Raw genomic sequence first — 18,700 nt, forward strand, 5'->3', positions numbered from 1 at the left:
AAGTAGGTTATAGTTCAGCTTTAATAAATGAATTATAGACTAGCATTTCAGCACATATAACCTTAGAATTATATCCACTTAAAGTCTGCACCAATTTAATTTTAAATGTATATATGTTTAGTTAAATGCTTCTCCTCATTGTGACCCATATGTATGAATAATATGTGTTTAGTGATTGTGTTCATAATTTTTGTGAAAAGTATAATTAGAACTTTTCAATAGCAAAAAAGAAAATAATTTTCTAAGTGCAGGAGAGTACTGTTTTAATATTTCTAGAATACTTAACCTGAATAACTATTTCCTGTTTTTTCAGAAGTCATGAAGGCTACTTTTTAAACTGTGGTTTTATTACACTTTAGTGCAAGTTGACCATATTAAGATTATTTTTTAATCTAACAAATGCTAAAGTACCACTTATCTTGTGTCTGGCTCTGCTGTAAGCACTTTACCGATAGAATCTCAATAATGCTCTTAACCCTTTAAGGTAGGTACTTTTATTGTATTTTGTTACAGATAAAAAAACTGAGACCCAGAGAGGTTAAGTAACCTGTCCAAGGTCCCACAAGTACTAAGTGATAGAGCCAGAATTCAAAATGAGGCAGTTTTCTCTAATGCCCAAGATTTCTTCATGCTTTATCACCTTTTCCAGATCTCAGGGCTGAATTCTTTCAAACTCAGTGTATTGTTCCATGAATTCATTTTGGCCAATGATATGTGATGGGCTGTACTCTCAGCATGCTAATATTGAACAGTGAAGTAGTAATCATATTTATCTGTCACTGGGAGTATGTTAGTGTTCATAAACTAGTGTTTATGCTTTATACTAGTGTTCTTAAACTAGTATAAAGCATAAATTGTAGTTGTTAAATTCTTACTCCCTGTTTGCTAATTAATTTACTGTATTAATATTCAAAATGGAAAATATAGGTAAAAAAACAAACAAAAAATCACTACCTTTTGGGGGACAGTAAATTGAAAATATTCTGTATGTGTTTCTTTTGTAATTCATTTGTAGTTAGTGTAATAGTTTAAATGCTTCTGGAAATATGAAAATATGAATATAGTATTTTCTTCTTTTCAAAGGCCACCTAGACCAAGCACCCCAGACCTCTCTAGGGCACGGGGTTCCCCTCCAACATCCAGAAATATTGTGCAAGGACAGATTAAACAAGGTAAAATTAAATCTTACTGTGTAATTGACATGACATCTCAGCCCTAGAAACCGAGGAGGCATAGCTAATGTATAATCATAACGTTTTGTTTGTCTCAGATTGTTACAAGAGAGAAAAGTTGTTATAGTCCAGATGTAAATACAGATAATTAAGATGTCAGTTAAAAACAAATCAGATTTATTTAGAAATTGATAAATGAGCCTGTTTCATATAATCTTATTGTACTGTCTTTGGCCTAATTTTTATGCATTAGGGGCACCTTACTTGACACACTGGTGCCTGAACCGTGTGTGTGTTGAGTTTAAAAGTCACGCCCATCGTCTAACTACATGTAGGAACCTCTAAATCCCTGTTTCCAAACTCCAGCTATTCTTCTGCCGTTTGCTGGTAGTCTGTGCGTTGTAATCCACAAGTGGAAATCCTTTCTACTTAAACCGTTGTACCTAACTTTTGTCTATAGCTCTGTTTTTCTGTGGGGGAGAGAAGAAGACAGGTTGAGTTTCTCTTTCTTTAGTGTCTGTTGTGCTCATTTTGAGGCTGACCCAGGAGCCCACCAGCGAGCTGGGGTGGGGGCGGGTCACGTCCACGCAGAGAGCTTTCCTCCCAGCCGGAAGGTGTGTCTGGCACAGAATGTGGTAGAATGGGTGTTCTTTTTTCCATAGGGTTTTTATTTTGGATGTAAAATCACACGGTTTTCCACCTCTTTGGGTGGTGAAGAGTCAGTGAGTAGTTCCACAAGATTTGCTAAGTAAACAGTTGGCCACCGGCTTTATGCCTGCGGTGCCCCTGTCCCCGTCCGTCCCTGGGACAGGTGCTTCCCTCTGTCTCAGCCGAGCAGGCGGTGTGTGCTCTCACACCCGTGCATGCGTGCAGCCTCACAGGCGCGGGCGCTGTCTGCCGGCCTCTCGCTGTGGACGACGAGCTCTCACATGCTCTCCGCCAGCCCCGCCCTTCGTTCCAGCTCCACACGGTCCAGCCCCTCGCTCGTCCATCAGTCTCCGCAGTATGCTCGTGTAATTATCTTACAGTTCATGGGAAGTTGTGTAAAAGCTAATAGTTCGGGTTACATAACTTTTTATACTTGCATACTACATATGAAATATACATATAGAAAAATGCACAAAATGAGTTTGTAGCTCCGTGCTTTTCACAAGCTTGACACCTGTGTGACTACATCCTTGGACGAGAAACAGAACAACCGACTGTGGCCAGCACCCCCGCCCCCAAGCCCCTCCCCATCCGAAGGCAGCTGTCTTGACATTTAGGAAGTTCCTGTGTTTCTTTCCTTTGTAGTTGCCCCCCCATCCCCCGCCAAGTTTGAATCTCTAAACACTGTAGTTCGATTTTGCCCATGTTTTGAGTTTTATATGCATTCAGTCAATCATGGAGGATGTATCTTTTGTGTTTGCTTCTTTGGTGAGATCTATCAATATTGTTGCATTAGACTGTGGCTTGTTCATTTTCATTGCTCATTTTTATTGCTGTATAGTGTTCTGTGGAATGAATAGACCACAGTTCATTCATCCATTCATCCTGTCTATAGACATTTGCATTATTTCCAGTGTTTGGTTTTCATAAATAATTCTGCTGTGAACATTCTTGTATCCGAGGTTTAGTGTACATTATAAGTGTGTCTGCTGTGTATGTAGCTAAAGGTGGAATTCCTGCGTGTATTTATCTCCAGCGTTAGCAGATAACGCCAACATGTTTCCCCAAGTGGGAGATGAATATGCATCCATCAAAATGGCCAAAGTGGAAAAGAGGGAAAACACTGTGTTGGTGTTATGATTCGTTCAGTGGGTTGGGAGCGCTGCTCTCTGTCTACAGCCAGTTACTGCCCGTGACCAAGGCCAGCCCTGCGCGAGTGCTGTCTGCAGTGCCCCGTGAACTGAGTTTTCCCGTCGGGCTGGTGGGAGCAAGCTCTGTTTCTGCCTTTTCTTCTCTCGGTCCTGTGAACTCTGGCTGCCCGGGGTTCCTGAGACTCTCCGCTCTGTCTTCTCAACTCAGGGAAACCACTGGGCTGTTCCTCAGTTCCCCCTTCCCGTGTCTCATCCCAGAAACCCCTCGAGGCCGTGCACTGGGGCAGCGGTGGGGTCCTTTGTCTCCCTGGCTCTCCGTCCAGCTTGATGTCCTACGGCTTAGGACCCTTGCTGTATGTATTTTGTTTTTTGTTTTTTATGTAGGGTCGTACATCTGTGTTACTCCATCTTACCCAGAAGTAGAAGTTCCCCTCTTCACACTTATTTTTTTTTAATTTTTTAAAGAATATTCCTTTTTTTTTAAGATTTTTATTTATTTTTAGAGAGGGAAGGGAGGGAGAAAGAGAGAGAAACGTCAATGTGCGGCTGGGGGCTGTGGCCTGCAACCCAGGCATGTGCCCTGACTGGGAATCGAATCTGCGACACTTTGGTTTGCAGCCCGCGCTCAAACCACTGAGCTACACCAGCCAGGGCTTCCCTCTTCACATTTAAAATGTCCTGAATATACTGTTACCTTATAAAGTGAGTGTACTTTATGTCGTATAGTTTTAACATTTTTAGAGCACTACTTCAGAGAGAAATGGAAAGAGGCTCACACAGGCACGAGGCATGTTTAAAGCATAGGACACGGCCAGCACCTTCTAACTCGAGAGTAAATCCACTGAAAATATCTTTCGGGTTATCCTGTCCAGGTCAGTTGCAGAGCACACTGCCCTGCCTTTAGTTAGTTCAAAGCTTCATTTAAAATCCGTTCTTGTTAGAGATACTATTTGTTGTCTTCATCATTATCTTCACCATCATTCATTACAGTTCGTGTTTCTTCCTGGACTACATCTTTCTCCCTCTGTAGAAATCACAGCCGATACAAGCGACCCAGTGCAATTTGTGACACGGCCACGATGCGTCATGTCCTTGACCACCAGTGTGGGATCGAATTGGCTCACCTGGTCAGGCCCGAGGATTTTCACGGTGGAATGCATTAGTGTCGCTTCTTTCAGAGAGCATCGAGTTCAGAGAGCAGTGAGAAGGCACCGAGAATTGAGTTTTTCCTGAAGCGTTTACTTAGGGCAGTGGAGTTGGGAATTCCCATTTGGAACAGCACAGACGCTTGCCTCTGGCGTAGATGAAGGGCGGAGGTCTGTACTTGCTGAGTTCCATAGGAAAGTACTGTAGGGAGGCATCGTGACTCCCGCTTTCTGTTTGAGCATCAGATGGAAACACGGCACAATGATCTCTCTCATAAAGTGTTGTTAAGTTCATGAACTGGGGATGTTAGAGACATGGGTCTGGTTTACATTCCCCTGGGTAGTTTATGTACATCTGGTAGACCGTACATGAACGAAAAGAACCAGTTTAGTGTAAGAAGTGGTGAGAGACAGAGACGAGAGCTCCACGTTCTCCGGCCCCAGCTCGGCAGTTAGAGGCCTGCACGATCTCCCCTTCTGCCCCGGCTTTTCTTGTCTGGGCTTCTTGTGAACCTGTCCGTCTTCCTCGTGTTTGCTCTTCCCGACTCCCGCGGCAGGGCACCTGGACTCACAGTCTGTTTTTCGAGCAGGAATGTGCTCCTTTTCAATAAGCTGTCACTTACATGTGGGCTAATACTTGTTCTGCTGCAAAACAATCTATACGGAGTAAAGACTTGAGCTGGGGAGTGGACCTTTCATAGACGTGTGGGTCAGAGAATAAAGAAGATATAGATAGTTTAGCTAACACACTTTCTCACAATCAATATCAGGGTATTTTATTGGAAAATAATTTCTTCACAGGGAGTTTATTTTGTCTAATAGTTGGTTTATTAATTCAGTGTTTGCCAATAATAACATTTACTGACAGTTGTGTACTTTTTTTGGTATAGACGGTTTTTATTTAGTAGATACTTGATCTTGTAGTTTATAAATCATGTCCCTTGGGCGAGAGATGTCAAACAACTAAATGTTTGTTTTTGGTCCACCAGCCCCAAGTCTGCCCAGAGCTTTAGGCCGTTTTACCTTCTGACATGACGCACTTCTCTTGGTCAGTTCGGCAGCCTCACGGCGCCGGTCTTGGGTCTGTGTCTCTGCTGCTTGTCTCCGCCGCGAACGCATCTGCGTCGGTGTCGCCTTGTTGCTCAGTGGTAGGTCCGGAAGCCAGTCCAAGCGATGTCAAGGTTTAAGGCTGTGCTGTGCTATTTGCAATTTTATTTTTCAGAAGTGGATTCAGTTTAGGTTGCCTAAACTTAGAAGAAAGCAGCAGTCATCGTTGAACTGTCTTCAGAGTCGTTGATGTAAATGACCCAGGAGTTTCTCAGCCTTCTGCCGTAAGATCTGGAGCAGAAACCCTGGGGCACATACATCAGGCCAGTGGATGGGCCCGAGAACCCCGTGAAATTTTGAACTTCTGTGCCTTTTCTTTTTAAAAAAATGGCTTATAGTTTAAGTCTGCTTTGGAAGCTCAATGGACAAGGACATTTATTTGTCTTCCCTCACTTGTAGCAAATGCTTGGTGACTTCAAGGTGGTTAGATAGTGTTACTGTGTCGGAACAGTGGCTGGTACCTAGGAGGTGCTCCGCAAACATTTGTCGAAGGAGTGAATCTGTGGGTACTGCTCTGTGGGCTCCAGAGTCCGTGTGGCCAGGACCAGGTGCTTTGGCTGTGAGGGCCGACAAAAGACACTTCTGCCATCGAGGAGCTCTTGGCTAGTGGGGGAGATCCAGAGGAGTGCAGCTTATGATCCTATTTTAATTTTTAATTGCCTACTTGCCTTTTCTACCAGAGTCTGAGAACCTGAGGGCAGCATCTTTGCGTAACCTTTGTGAGGTTTTCTATGCTTAGCCCAATACCTGACACGTAGTAGGCACTCATTAAATGTTAATTAAGTGAAGTAGAAAAATTTTAAAGCCTCCCTATGTTTAATTCAGGTTAGTGTTCATTATAATTTTATCTTTCTCTCCCCATGGCTCTTGGGTATTGGTTTTAGCTCCTGTCTTTGTTTTGGATGCTAGTAACAAAGGATATTCTGTGGCTGGAGTGATGGGCCAAGATAAAATTGTCATGGCTTCTGCACCTTTTCCAATTCTGATGTCATCCAGCGGTGACCTAGAGGTTGTTATATAGCGTTCCTGTGTTTTTCAGGCATTATCAACCCGTCCATATTTTGCCTTGATGTCTGTCTGTCTGTCAGAATGCCGTCTGGGGCTGTTCGCTCCTTCTCCTTGTGGGAGGTCCTCATCCTCTCCGTTGGCTGGAACTGTGTCCTCCCCGCTTGCCCTCGGATGTGTGTGCTCTTCTTCCACAGTGCTTCAAGATGGTCCCTTTTTTTCTTAGACTGTTTGATTAATGCTTTCATCCTAATGCTTTATGTTGATTTAAAAGATACCTAGAATGCCCATGTTCCTAAGACTTGAAAGTGCAGCATAAAGAAACGTGACAAGACGTCAGGTGCGGCTCTCAGGTCTCCGCATCTGACAGCGCCCCAGGTGTGGGCTGCCTCCTTCTCCTCCGCAGCCCGCCCTCGCGAAGCTCGGTGATTGCTTCGTCCCAGTCTTGATAACGGGACTTCTCGTTAAATAGTTCTACTCATCTTGTTAGTTTTAAGCTTTGATTAACTTACTTCTTTAGATGCTGCATTTATTTTTCTGTGCTTTCTAGAGTTTCTTCTTTTGCTCCTGAAAAAATGAATTAAAAGGGTTGTTTGTGTACACTACTAGAAGGCTAATAAAGTTTAGACCAGTGTGTTGAGACTACTTACTACCTAAAATATGTTGTTTCTGTCCAATATACATTTTTCATATTACAACGGCAGCAGGGAATAGTGGGGTTTAGAATCAGAGTTCAAATGAAGACTGAAATAGATCTGTTCAAAAACAGAAAACCAAGTAATTGTAATACTGAGTACTGTGCACACATACGGGCCATGCAAAGGGAACCACACACGTGTGCATGTATGTGCAGCCACACGGGTTTGCTTAATTTTATTTTTCATGTGTGAGAGAGCAGTTGAAGAGGCTCATAGCTGCGATTGACTTAAGAGAACTTTCCCAGAATAAAATAATAGAACTTGTGTACCTTCTATCACCATTGAAGCCGCGCTGAAACAGTTCTCCCTGGTGGGTAACTACTAATCCTTAATGAGAGAAGCAAATTGATCGTTGATGTGGCAGCTTTCCTGTGCTGAGAGGTCAAATGCTTGCTTGTGTTTTATGGCGTCGGTCTCTGATGTTCTGCTCTGCACATAACCTCCGCTGGATTATTTGTCATTAAATCTTGAGCTTTTTATTTTGGAAGTGGAGCTTTTTCCTTATTTTATTTCTATTGCCGATTTTTCTGGAAAGTATCTGGAAAGTATTTTAAAAGCTCTAGTTATGAAAGCTCTAGCAGCATTTAATTTCAATATCTCAATTAATTGTGGAAGTAGTTCTGGATTCTGCAGTTTCAGTTATGACATAGTCTAAATAAAGCATTTTTTGGTGGTGATGTAGAGATTTTTAAAGCAGAGTAAATATGATTTTTTACTTTTTATTATAGTGTTTTCCCCTTGACTTTTAGTGCCCAGGGAATTTATTAAAGTGTAAATAGCTTTTTCTGTATGCAATGCCATTTAAACAGGACTCCAAAAATATAATACCCAGCACCTGTTTATTTCTTTCATTAGAAATAAAGTTACTTGTCTAGAGCACTATTATATTGAGACATTATTCTACCTGCTTTGCGGGTAGCATTTCTAGTTTCCTTTAGACTTACGACTAGGAGAAAACATTATGGTTTAATCCTACTACTTCTGTGACCTGGGTAAAGTAATGATCCTTTAGCCCTAAACTTTTATTTACATATTTTGAATTTCCTTACCCTCTTATCTAGTGTCCCTTCAGAATTAAGGATAAAATTAGATAAAGTTAATAATCTCTTCTGGGATAATAATTTCTCCCTTTTTTAAAAAAGTGAAATTACAGAAATGTCCCAGCTGTTGGAAACCACCAGAGGAACTTTCTCAACAATTTTGGTGGCATGATAGCTAAAACCTGAAAATTTACTCCTTGCCACCAAGGCTCACCAACTTTTTTCATGAGGAAGTGACTATTTTATAGGTTGTAATAACTTAATTTATAATTAAAATGATTTTAAAAATGGAAAATAAAATTATTCAATGGAATATAGAAATATTTTAGATTTCTTTGCAAGATTATAATGCAATAATTAGATATTAGGAAATACACAATTAAAAGCAGCTGTCTTTTATAAGTACAATGTTATTAAATAATTATAATTTTAGAAGGGTCAAAAAACAGGTCTGTTACAATAAAAAATAATTTCCCATATAAAACTTTTATGCGTGCAAGAAATGCTTCTTAGAGTTTATGGAGTTGGAATTTCTATCTCTTTCTTACTGTTCATGTACTTCTTTTAGTTCTGCTGTTTACCGTGCACGTGCCTCACGCACATTATGATGCGTTCGTGTGGAAATTATGAAAAGTTGTTTTCATGCAGCTGCCTGCATTTACAAAAGAACTTCACTGCACGAAAAGCAAACATATCGTTCAGCAGACAATGCTTAATCTGTTCAGGAGCCCAAACCTATTGCTGTTCAATGACAGAAGAAAGGAGAGGGATTAATTTGAAGATGCTTGTGCATGACATATGGTAATTTCTCCGTAGGAAGGAAGTGTCAAATGGTGACCTCTAAATCTTAACATTGACCTCCAGTTGTAGAACGTGTGTGCCATAAGGTCCTTTTGCCTTTTCATATGATAATTACAGCTGAAACATTTTCCTGGTAACATAACTTTTTTTTTTTGGAGGGGCGTGCACCTATTTTACAATAATCACTCTTAGAATATATGGCTTTTGTCTCGTAAAAATATTTTTTTAACTTCAAAGAATGAAGCTACATTAGGATTCTCCTAGCAAAGGTTAAGTATAGTATGTATGTTCTTTATAAGTTGGTTTTTTAAAATTGACTTTCTATAAATTGAGTGTGGAAAATTGAAATGATCTCAGTGGATGTTGGTTTGAGAGGTTAAAAATAATTTATACATAATGTTAGAAAATTATTAGCAAAAGTGTAATTGACATGAAGACCAACATAAACTTTTCATTGTGTGATACATTTTAAAAATTGAGTTCCATTTTTGCTGATTTTTAATATGTTGACATTTTTTTCGTTGTAGCCTCAGTTCTTTTAGAATTGTTTTTTTTTTTAATTGATACATCATTCGACTGTAACATTAAATAGATTTTGGTTTTAAGAGGAATTTAAGCTACACCGTGATTGCCATTCAATAAAATATATCATTTCCTTGCTGTAACCCTTAATGGTCATGCCGTCTGATTAAAACACCATTTTTCAGTTCCACATTTACTGTATTTTGCCAACTCTGTTTTTCATTCTTCACTAATTCTGAGCTTTTTTCCAGAAACTGCTGCACCTCAATCCTCTCTCTCTCGTTTCTCCTCTTTTCCTCTGCAAGTGCCTGCACCTGTCACTTCTGCTCGGGCTGACGCCGACCACTCTGGCTCTGGCCCCGCCTCTACTCCTGCTTTCCATACCTGTTTCTTAGTAAATGAAGGTATTCTCTCTTAACTTCCTAACAACTTTCTCCCAGTCTGTACTTTATCCTAATTTGACGTGTTCTTTTTTTTTTTTTTTACCTAATCTACACGTTTACCTGCTCTGTTACGTATGAGACGGTGAAATTCCATGTACTGATTTGGCTTGCTAACGTCAGTGATGAGGGCCAGGCGTGACACTGGGGCGCTCCCACTGGTGGAGCGAACCCGTGCCCTGTGGTCCAGAACGCTGCGAAAGGAGTGCAGGACGCTGATCTGGGCGTGAAGCAGGCGCGAGAGAGGCGCTGGTTTTCACGGTGACGTTTACCATGTCATCTCTGGCGTTACAGCCGCCAGTTTATTTTCTGTGTATCGTCACCCTGGAGAGATGCAGTTTGCTCTCTTTACACACCACGTGCCCTGGTTGGAGGGAGATACGACAGTCTCTCAATTCACGTTCTCATGTGCAAAGTCTTCAGAAGGATGCTTAGCACCAGGGACTGTGTAGACTGATAGGAACTCACCTGTCTTATCCTACTTGCTACTTCTCTTTCTGGCCGCAGCAGCAACCATCAGTCATTTTAGTTTTTAAGATGTAGCTAGGCTATCATATTATCCCTGGGGAGTTACACTAGTGGGAAGTGTCTTGGACTTCTGATAATGTGAATGGAATCCACAAACCTTTTACCCCTGCGGCCTTCTACGGTTGCTTATACTGCCTGGCAGCGTAATGGAACTTAGGAGCTCTTGGTTGTATCCACGCTCTTCGTCGTGGGCTCAGTCTTCACCAGTTTGAGTAATATCAAGTGCAGGGAATTGATAAAATCTCAAAGGTCAGCCAGGGTGAGTCTGACTCTTCACTAATAAGCAGCGTTTCTAGTCCGTCCAAATGGAAGGAGTGGTGCAGTGTTTGTGAAGTGCAGAGCCCACGTTCTGAGTAGAACTCCTGGGGAAAGAAGACGTGAGCTCTTAAAAACGTAACTCACTTTTTTGTTTGGTTTCCCCGTCAGAGACCTGTATTAAGGTTAATATGTTAAGACTGCACTAGCAAAAATAATTAGGGTTATCTTTGTGAAGCTATTATGAAAGATAGGAATATTTTAATTCAAAAATCAGCCATTAACTTTGGAGAATGGTGAGAATCATCACAGTAAACTTCAGCCCATTAAAAAAAATTTAGCTCATAAGTCCACTTCATATTTTTATGAGACAGTAAAGCACTTTAAGAAATTACTGTGTGGTAATTTATATTTATATGCATGTATTTATGTATGTACGTATATATAGCCCTCTGTTGAAAATAAATTATAATCTAAAAAGCACATACTCATCACCTTACTTAATGTAATTCTGCATCTCAGTTGAAGAAAGTTTCCTTTCTAAAAGGATGAATCTCGAGATGGGGGTCTGGTCTCCCACTCACTTGCTTTAATCATTAATAATCATTTCAAGGTGGGTTTTTTGTTGTTGTCTCAGAAGACTACAGTTTAGGTTATTTTAAAACGTTGTTTTGCCGAAATTCTATGATCCCAGATAACTCTCCTTGTGATATGGTAGTAGACAAGCTCTCCCCTGCCCCATTTATTCTTATTTGTCTTTAAATGTTTCTCCAGGAGATAATGGTAACTATTACGGATTTATAGTGGCTTTATGTGTAATTTAGGAAGACCGAGGCATTTATTGTATGTATGTTTTTCAGACACCTTTAAAATAGGGTTGACATGATTATTTGAGAATGTCTGGATACTAGTACTTTTAAATATTGTGGTTTACAGTGTTCATTTTCTCATGTAATCAGATTCCATACTGTGGGTTAGAATTTTGAAAAAAATAACTTTTATTTCCGTAGATTAGAGTTCGTGATACTTAGGAGTTTGTAAATTTTGGATGGTAAGATTTTTATTTTGTGGAATGTCTGAATTCATTTTCCTCTCAGAATGAGTGCTCTGTTAGCACTATGATTGTGATGAAATATCTGATTTGCTTTCTAAGAAAAGGGATCAGTAAGTACCTTCACGAAAGGCCCTCTGACAGGGAAGGGACTCATCTCTGAGGACTGGCCCAGTGGTCAGGCACAGATGGCCAGGCCTTCAGATGGCCGTGACCCTGTCTCGGGCTCTCTGTGCGAAATGCCCTTTTCACTGAGAGTGGTTTCAAGTCTGTGCTTCCCCACCTCCGAATATATGTTTTATTCTAGAAGGACTATTCAGAGATGTCTTTTCCGTGTAGAGTTTGCATATACTTCATGCAGAAATCTGTTTCTATTTGCTTTAAGACTTTGAGAGTTCTTATAAGTACCACTTACATGATTTAGAGATGAAATACATTTGATATAAAATTATGCACCAAAAAAAATTTGCTAATAAATTGAAATAATTTATAACAGTTTAGCAGACATGCCTTTTTTTAATGTTTCTGGTATACTTACATAAAGAAAAAATTTTGCATCAGGAAATGGTGGAATGTTGAAAGTATTTTTAATCTCTTGCATTTTCAAGGGTGGAGCCAGCTGGCCGCCATGCACTGCGTCATGCTGCCGGACCTGCTGGGGCTGGACAAGTTCCGTCCCCCGCTTCTGGAGATGCTCGCTCGGAGGTGGCAGGACCGGTGCCTGGAGGTAATGTTGGGGTGAGGCGGGGAGGAAACAAAAGCATTGGAAAGGCACTGGACAAGTGTAAATGTGACACCAAAATGGCTAATGTTTAATTTTTTATCACCTGTTTATTTAGTGGTAGAAAATACGGATTCATGTTTTTTTTTTCAGTTTATATACTAAACAGTGTTTCTGTTTGCTTGCTTATTTTATTTATTTATTTATTTATTTATTTATTTACTTATTTGATTTATTTTCAGCCGGTGAGTATTTGATAAAAAGTTTCACATACTTTACGGAGCTGTCTGTTACTGTCGTACACATGTATTCACATACATGCATGCACCCACCTTCCCCAGAATCGCACACTCAGGTGTCATCCCACCAATCAGATTCTCAGTGAGTATTCCCAGTCCAGTTGAAGGGACTGCGTTACAATAAAAGGAGAAGGTCTTTGGAATGGGAGAGACCTGGATTTAAATATCAGTTCTGCCAATTATTAACTTTGTGACCCTGGGCAATTTACCTAACCTATTTGAAGCTCATTTGTAAAGTGGGGATAATAATATATTCCTCCCGGGGATTGCAGTCAGGGTTGAATAAGGTAACACAAGTCCAGCGGTTAGTGCCGAGTCTGACACTCTGGAGGAGCTCAGTAAATGAGAGCTATTGTTCTGTGTTAATGGGCTTACGCTGCATTAGGTACCGCTTGGAATAAAATATCACCAGGGACTTGGAAACATTTTATAGAGATTTCCCTTATTATGGCATTTGACCTATAGAGCTGTAGCAGTTTATATCATTCAGAGTTTTTAGTTTACCAAATATAATGAACATATTTGCTACTTTCCTTGTCTTCCTTCCCTGGGAAATTGCAGCATGCTTGGTTTTACATGGGATAATATTTGAAATTACTTCATAAGTCAGTTATAATTTAAAACAATTTTCATTCAAACTTTATCAGATGCTGCTGAGTTATCTTTTCAGTTATAAATAGTAATTGACTGATACATCACGTAACAATTGATTAAGCTTCTTTAACCCTGTTCCTGTGGCACTTTTACCAAAATAAAACAGAACTAAACTAAAACTGCAAAATAAAAGTTGTTAAGAAAGAAAAGGAAGAAAAAAATCAGAAAATACAATTTTTGAAAACTAGTGTCCTTCGATAGAACTGATGCCATTATATAGGAATGTATTTGCCTATTTGTTGAAAACAAACTGTTTAAGCGTGCCTTAGATATACATGAGTGTGTGGATTTATACATGTATGTTTGTGTAAACAATACCTATTTAGTATGTATATTATAAAGTTTCACTAGGTAAGGTTAAATTTATTTGAGCTTAAAGAGAACAAATTTAATAGTTCTAACAATGGCTTTTAACTTTTATATAGAAAATTTAAACCTGATAGTGCAAAATTAAAGTGCTAGAATGTTTTAAAAGCTTTGGAAAATAAAGTTTTAAGCCCAGAGCATTTTATGTTCAAACATAATTCAGTCTATCAGTGTTAAATTTTTTTTCAGTGAGATCAGTAATTAAAATATCTTTGATTTTTACGGGCATCCAATTTATTCCCCATTAAGTCTTAACTCACTGTTTGGTTGGCAGTTTTGGTCATGTAAATAAATGTGGTTTATTGCTCTCACTTCTGAGCGTTCGGGTTATCAGACAGCTCCCCAGCGGACCTGCCCTTTTCACGTTGGGGTCTGTGGTCCCTCCAGGTCCGAGAAGCCGCGCAGGCCCTGCTGCTGGCTGAGCTGAGGAGGATCGAGCAGGCCGGGCGGAAGGAGGCCATCGACGCCTGGGCCCCGTACTTGCCCCAGTACATGGACCACGTCATGTCACGTAAGAGCTCTTGTGGTTTTCTGCACAGCTTTCCGTGCTCGTTAGAAAAGAGCCAAAATTCGCGAGTGTGCTTGCTACTGCCTGTCATCCACAGTGAGTCGTTTACCTTCGGTGCAAACAAGGACCCGCAGATTCTGCGCATTCACTTCCTGAAATCCCTTTGGTTTGGAGTTTGCTTAGGGAAAAAAAAAATAAAGGCAAAAGTTATATAAATATCAAGATAGTCACTAATGGGTTGACCCCTTATAAAATTAATCCCCAAATCAAGCCCCACCCTGTTTAGCAGTAGTGTCTGTCTCTGCCCAGTGCCTTACTGTGCTCACGGGTGCCTGCTTGTTAGACTCATCTGGTGCCGTGTAGCAGCGGGTACAAGGCACGAGCTGTCCAAGGTGAAGTTGGAATTGTGGATCCTTCAGAAATAAAGACCTGGTAGAGTTAGACTAGCGTACTGTTGACAACGAGAAAATTAGTGAGGGTTTGACGAATGAAATTTTTCAAACAAGGATGATTTGAAGGCATTGGGAAAGGGCTAGGGAAAAAAATTGTTGAAATTTTTTAGTATTTTTGCAAAATAAAAACCTTTGTGATCATGCTCCTAGGTCAAGTGTGCACTGAAGAAAAGTTATATTTGTGCTATCATAAATTTTTCTTTTTTTGAAAAAAGTATGCTTCATCCCAGTTCAACATTTGATTCATTCTTTATTTTCCTGAAGAAGAATCCAGAATTAACATTTTCATCTGTTAGGAGTATAAGAGAAAATAAATGTTTTACTCTTTCTTTAAGATGAAGTCTTAAGGAAACTTTACAAAAACTTTTTGCTGTGGAAATTTGGCCTGGGTTTTGACCTTTTCTAAATGACCTTTTTAATTCATTCATTTTAAATGACCTTTGCCAATACCAATTATTCTTGTCAATGAAATACGCATTACACGTGCCCAGAGAGGCAACAGAGGACTGTACAAGAAGGAAATGGAAGCCAGAATCAAACAGGATCACAGTTGTTACAACTGGCATAACTCTACCAGGTATTTGCCAGTGCTGACCGCGGTGGTTGTCTCATTAGATGTGTGACCATGGACACTGAGCCTTTCTCAGCCTCCGTTGTGTCACCGATGAAGTGAAGGGAGTGAGACTGTATAGGTTCTGCTGAGTCCCAGAAAGCACATGGAACCGTGCGTGGGCCATGGCAAACACTAGGTATTTGTTCAATAAGTATATGCATCATCTTTACATGCAAATATATATTGCACGTGTAACCAAAACATCACAGATTGAAAACTTCAGTTAAAATTCTTTAATCTGTCTAGGTAAGACTGTTTACTGAGAGAGTATTGTTTATTTGCTTACAGGGAGTTTTTCCATTTTAATAAAAGGAAATTTAAAACCCAGGGTTTTTAGACATAGACTTTATCTACGTAAATTCTCAGGTTTAAAGCTCTTGTATAAATATTAGTAGGTTTAAAATCTTGTCAAATATTAAAAAAAATGTTCAAAAAAATAACGTGGGCTGAAAAAAGCTCTCTTCACATTCCCTCTATGGGAATCTTGCACCTTCGCATAGCCTGGTACGGTGCTCTGTGTTCGGCGACTTGTGGTGTTAACCGTGTGATCTTCTGGAAAATAGAATTATCTCATCAGCTAATCATAAGCCTTATTGATCAAAGGATCCCCCAACTGAAGGACAAACTGTAGAGTAGACTGAATGTGAAACTGTGTAGAAAGTCACCAGGGGTTCTCTTACAATGAGAACACGGTTGTGGAAACATTGAGACCCGTTGTAAAGACAGCTTTATTAGGAATGGACTCGCGTAGAGCAGGAGAATGGGTTGAAGTGGACTAAGTAGCTGGGAGGCTGTTACGGAAGGAAACGGAGGACCCGGCCCCACGTGTGTTTTTGTCCTCGGAAAGATGAGAATGAGTTCGGTGCAGTGTGAAGGCATGGAGCGGTGGTCACAGACGACTCCCTGAGGCAGCAACAGACGTGACAGGCGAGATGCCTGTGAGAGGGTCCAGAGGACACAGGACGAGGGATGCAGTGACATTACCTACCATGAATTGAACATTTTCTCTGTCAGGCTTTTGCTAAGTACCTGGTCAGTCTCACGTCATCAAACTGTGGCCATAAACCTCTTAAGGAGGCGCTGTCCACACCACCACCCTCATTTCTTGCGCCCAGATGAGTTCAGTGAGGCCAAGAGAGAGTAAAGCATTTACTGATGGTCCCTCCGTCACTAGGTGACTGGCAGACTGCAGAACTCACCATCTCACCACTGTTGATTCTGTCTCGCTTCCTCCAGCATCCTTGGGTTTTAAAGGGAGTGGGGGGCGGAGGAATGCGTAGATGTTTGGCTTAACTAATCCTGCTTTCAGTTTCATTCTCAGCCATATTAAATTTAACAACAGCAAAATGGAGCAGAAAAATAACTAAAAAATTACCCTTAATGGTTCTCATCATTGTTTAAATAAGCATAAACTAGGTAGTTCTTGGTCAAATCTAAACATTTCCATTAATGTAAATCAAAGTCCTTGGCACAGTATCCGGAATACTTTATTAATGAACTGAATGCTGACTTACGAAAAATTTTAATGTTATCATTTACTGTAATTGTATTCGTTAGCAAAAGAATTAATACATTCTACATGAAACTAAAACATCCCACACTAACAGCTCTTGCTATAATATATTAATCTATTCTGGGACTTCTGCAGTGACTGAGTGCAAAATTAGTTTTAACCAGCTTTGCTGGGAGTTCTCTATTTTAACTCAAGGATGTCGGGCTGAAGGGGTGGGGCCTGTGAAGGGGAGCGAGGAGCAGAGCGCACAGCGCCGAGGAATGACCACACAGGCTGTGGACCAGATGCACTGGCCCAAGGGATCGAGAGGTCGCGGAGCCAGCTGGCGGACCGCCCATGCCCACCGTCAGCGTGCTTGTCATGACGTGGCTTCTGCCTTTGGCATTGACAGTGGAGGAGAGGATGACGATAGTGAGTTGTAGCAGGAAGCAATCTTCTAGAAACTTAACCCTTCATTCTAGTGTAGGAATTTTCTTAATCCCTCAAGTAGGGAAAATACTAAGCAACGTATCTGATAAATACACCAACTCATCAGGTATTTTCTTATAATTCAGTCGTCCTAAGCCCTTAAACATACTCAGTAACTGCCTAGGCAGCACTGGCAGCTCCTCCCTTAGAGCCGAGCTTGATCCAAGAGTCCCTTTGTTAGTTATTTGAAATGCAGAAAATGCACCTGCCCAAAGAACAGAACGTCGCGCTGGGCTGATGGACTGCAGTAGCCCTTCTCCTTAGAGATGAGGAGCCTGAGGTTCAAAGTGGGCGGCAGCTTTCCCTGACTTCACAGTCAGTAAGTAAGTGGCTGCACTGGGCCTAAGATGAGTCGACTGGTCGGAGTGACTGGGGTCTTCTGGAATTTTAGGCACATTCCGTGATGAGAGCCTTTTGTGGGTTTGTCTGAGGACGTGAGGAAAGCAGTCGAGGGAGAAGCCTGCCTGGTACAGCACCCAGCACAGTGCACGGCACACGTAGTGAGCAGTGGCTGCCCGTCCCCTTTCCTTCCTGTACCGGATCTTACCGCTCCGTCCTCCTTATTCTCACTGCCCCAGAATTAACCTTACTTTCCTGCACCCAGGGACTCTGGAAGTGGACCCGAATCACCGGGGAGGACAGGGGCAATCATGCGTCTTGACTGGAAAGCCAGTTCACAGATTTTCACAGAAACCAACTCCTAATCGAGTGATATCAAGAATTTTGTTCCAGGGAGTGGAGCCCTGTCCTTGAACCTGCTAGGAAAATTCTGTCCCTTATAAATGCCATCAGTATGTATGCTTTCAGTGCCTGATTTCTGATGGAAAGTTGGAGGATGTGCATCTGTGATCCTTGCTCTAACAGTAACAGGACTGCAATGATAAACAGTGCATACATTCTTGTCAAGTGACTTATAAATGTTGCGAATGTTTTCCAAGTTATCACTGTTCAGCATGCATTTGTAATCACTTTTATATTATTAAAACACTTAAAAATTTTATGAATTATTCTTAATAAGGAAGGATTAGTGCTGTTTTATGCTATGGTATTATAATTCAGAGGAACGTAAAACATTTTATGCCTCTCAGATTTATTTTGCAATGTAGATATTTTGCATAATCCTATTTATGTATTTCTTATTTGTGACACCGTACAAGCAGCATTTTGATCATTGACTTTTTTATAAGGTCAAGCACCCGCTAGTTTATAAAATACACCCCACTTGCCCTTCCTTCCCGGCAGTGCTGCTCTGAGGCACATGCTGATGGGTCCTGATTTCCTTTGGCCTGTGATGCAGAGTGACCTTCTAGGGCTTGAGGTCACGAGTGTAATTAGTTCTCGCACGTTGTGTTCTGCTCACTCACAGTGGCTCATCTCCTCCTTTAATTTCAGAAACACTAAACACACACAAGTGACTACCATTATATAAATCAAAATCCCTTCTAAAGAGGGTGCTATTGTAATGTTGTGCAGTTATGGCTGATGTAGTATTAATTTGCAGATTCATCATCTCAGATATTGATAGAAGGATGTGTAGCACATC

General features: G+C 40.8%; 1 protein-coding gene across 2 annotated transcripts in view; it reads left to right on the forward strand.

The window, feature by feature from the left end:
• WDR7 (WD repeat domain 7) overlaps positions 1-18,700 on the forward strand; it is a 290,553-nt gene that overhangs the window by 86,157 nt on the left and 185,696 nt on the right. Inside the window, exons 16-19 of one of the 2 annotated variants that reach the window (XM_045849693.1) lie at positions 1,084-1,172; positions 9,595-9,693; positions 12,172-12,290; positions 13,991-14,114. In XM_045849693.1, the coding sequence (XP_045705649.1) occupies positions 1,084-1,172; positions 9,595-9,693; positions 12,172-12,290; positions 13,991-14,114 (431 nt within the window). The remainder of the gene's footprint in view (positions 1-1,083; positions 1,173-9,594; positions 9,694-12,171; positions 12,291-13,990; positions 14,115-18,700) is intronic. The other variant, XM_045849694.1, reaches the window with a different exon arrangement.

Source organism: Phyllostomus hastatus, unplaced genomic scaffold (assembly GCF_019186645.2).
Source record: "Phyllostomus hastatus isolate PE091 unplaced genomic scaffold, TTU_PhHast_1.1 phas_contig_80, whole genome shotgun sequence".
Lineage (NCBI taxonomy): Eukaryota > Metazoa > Chordata > Mammalia > Chiroptera > Phyllostomidae > Phyllostomus > Phyllostomus hastatus.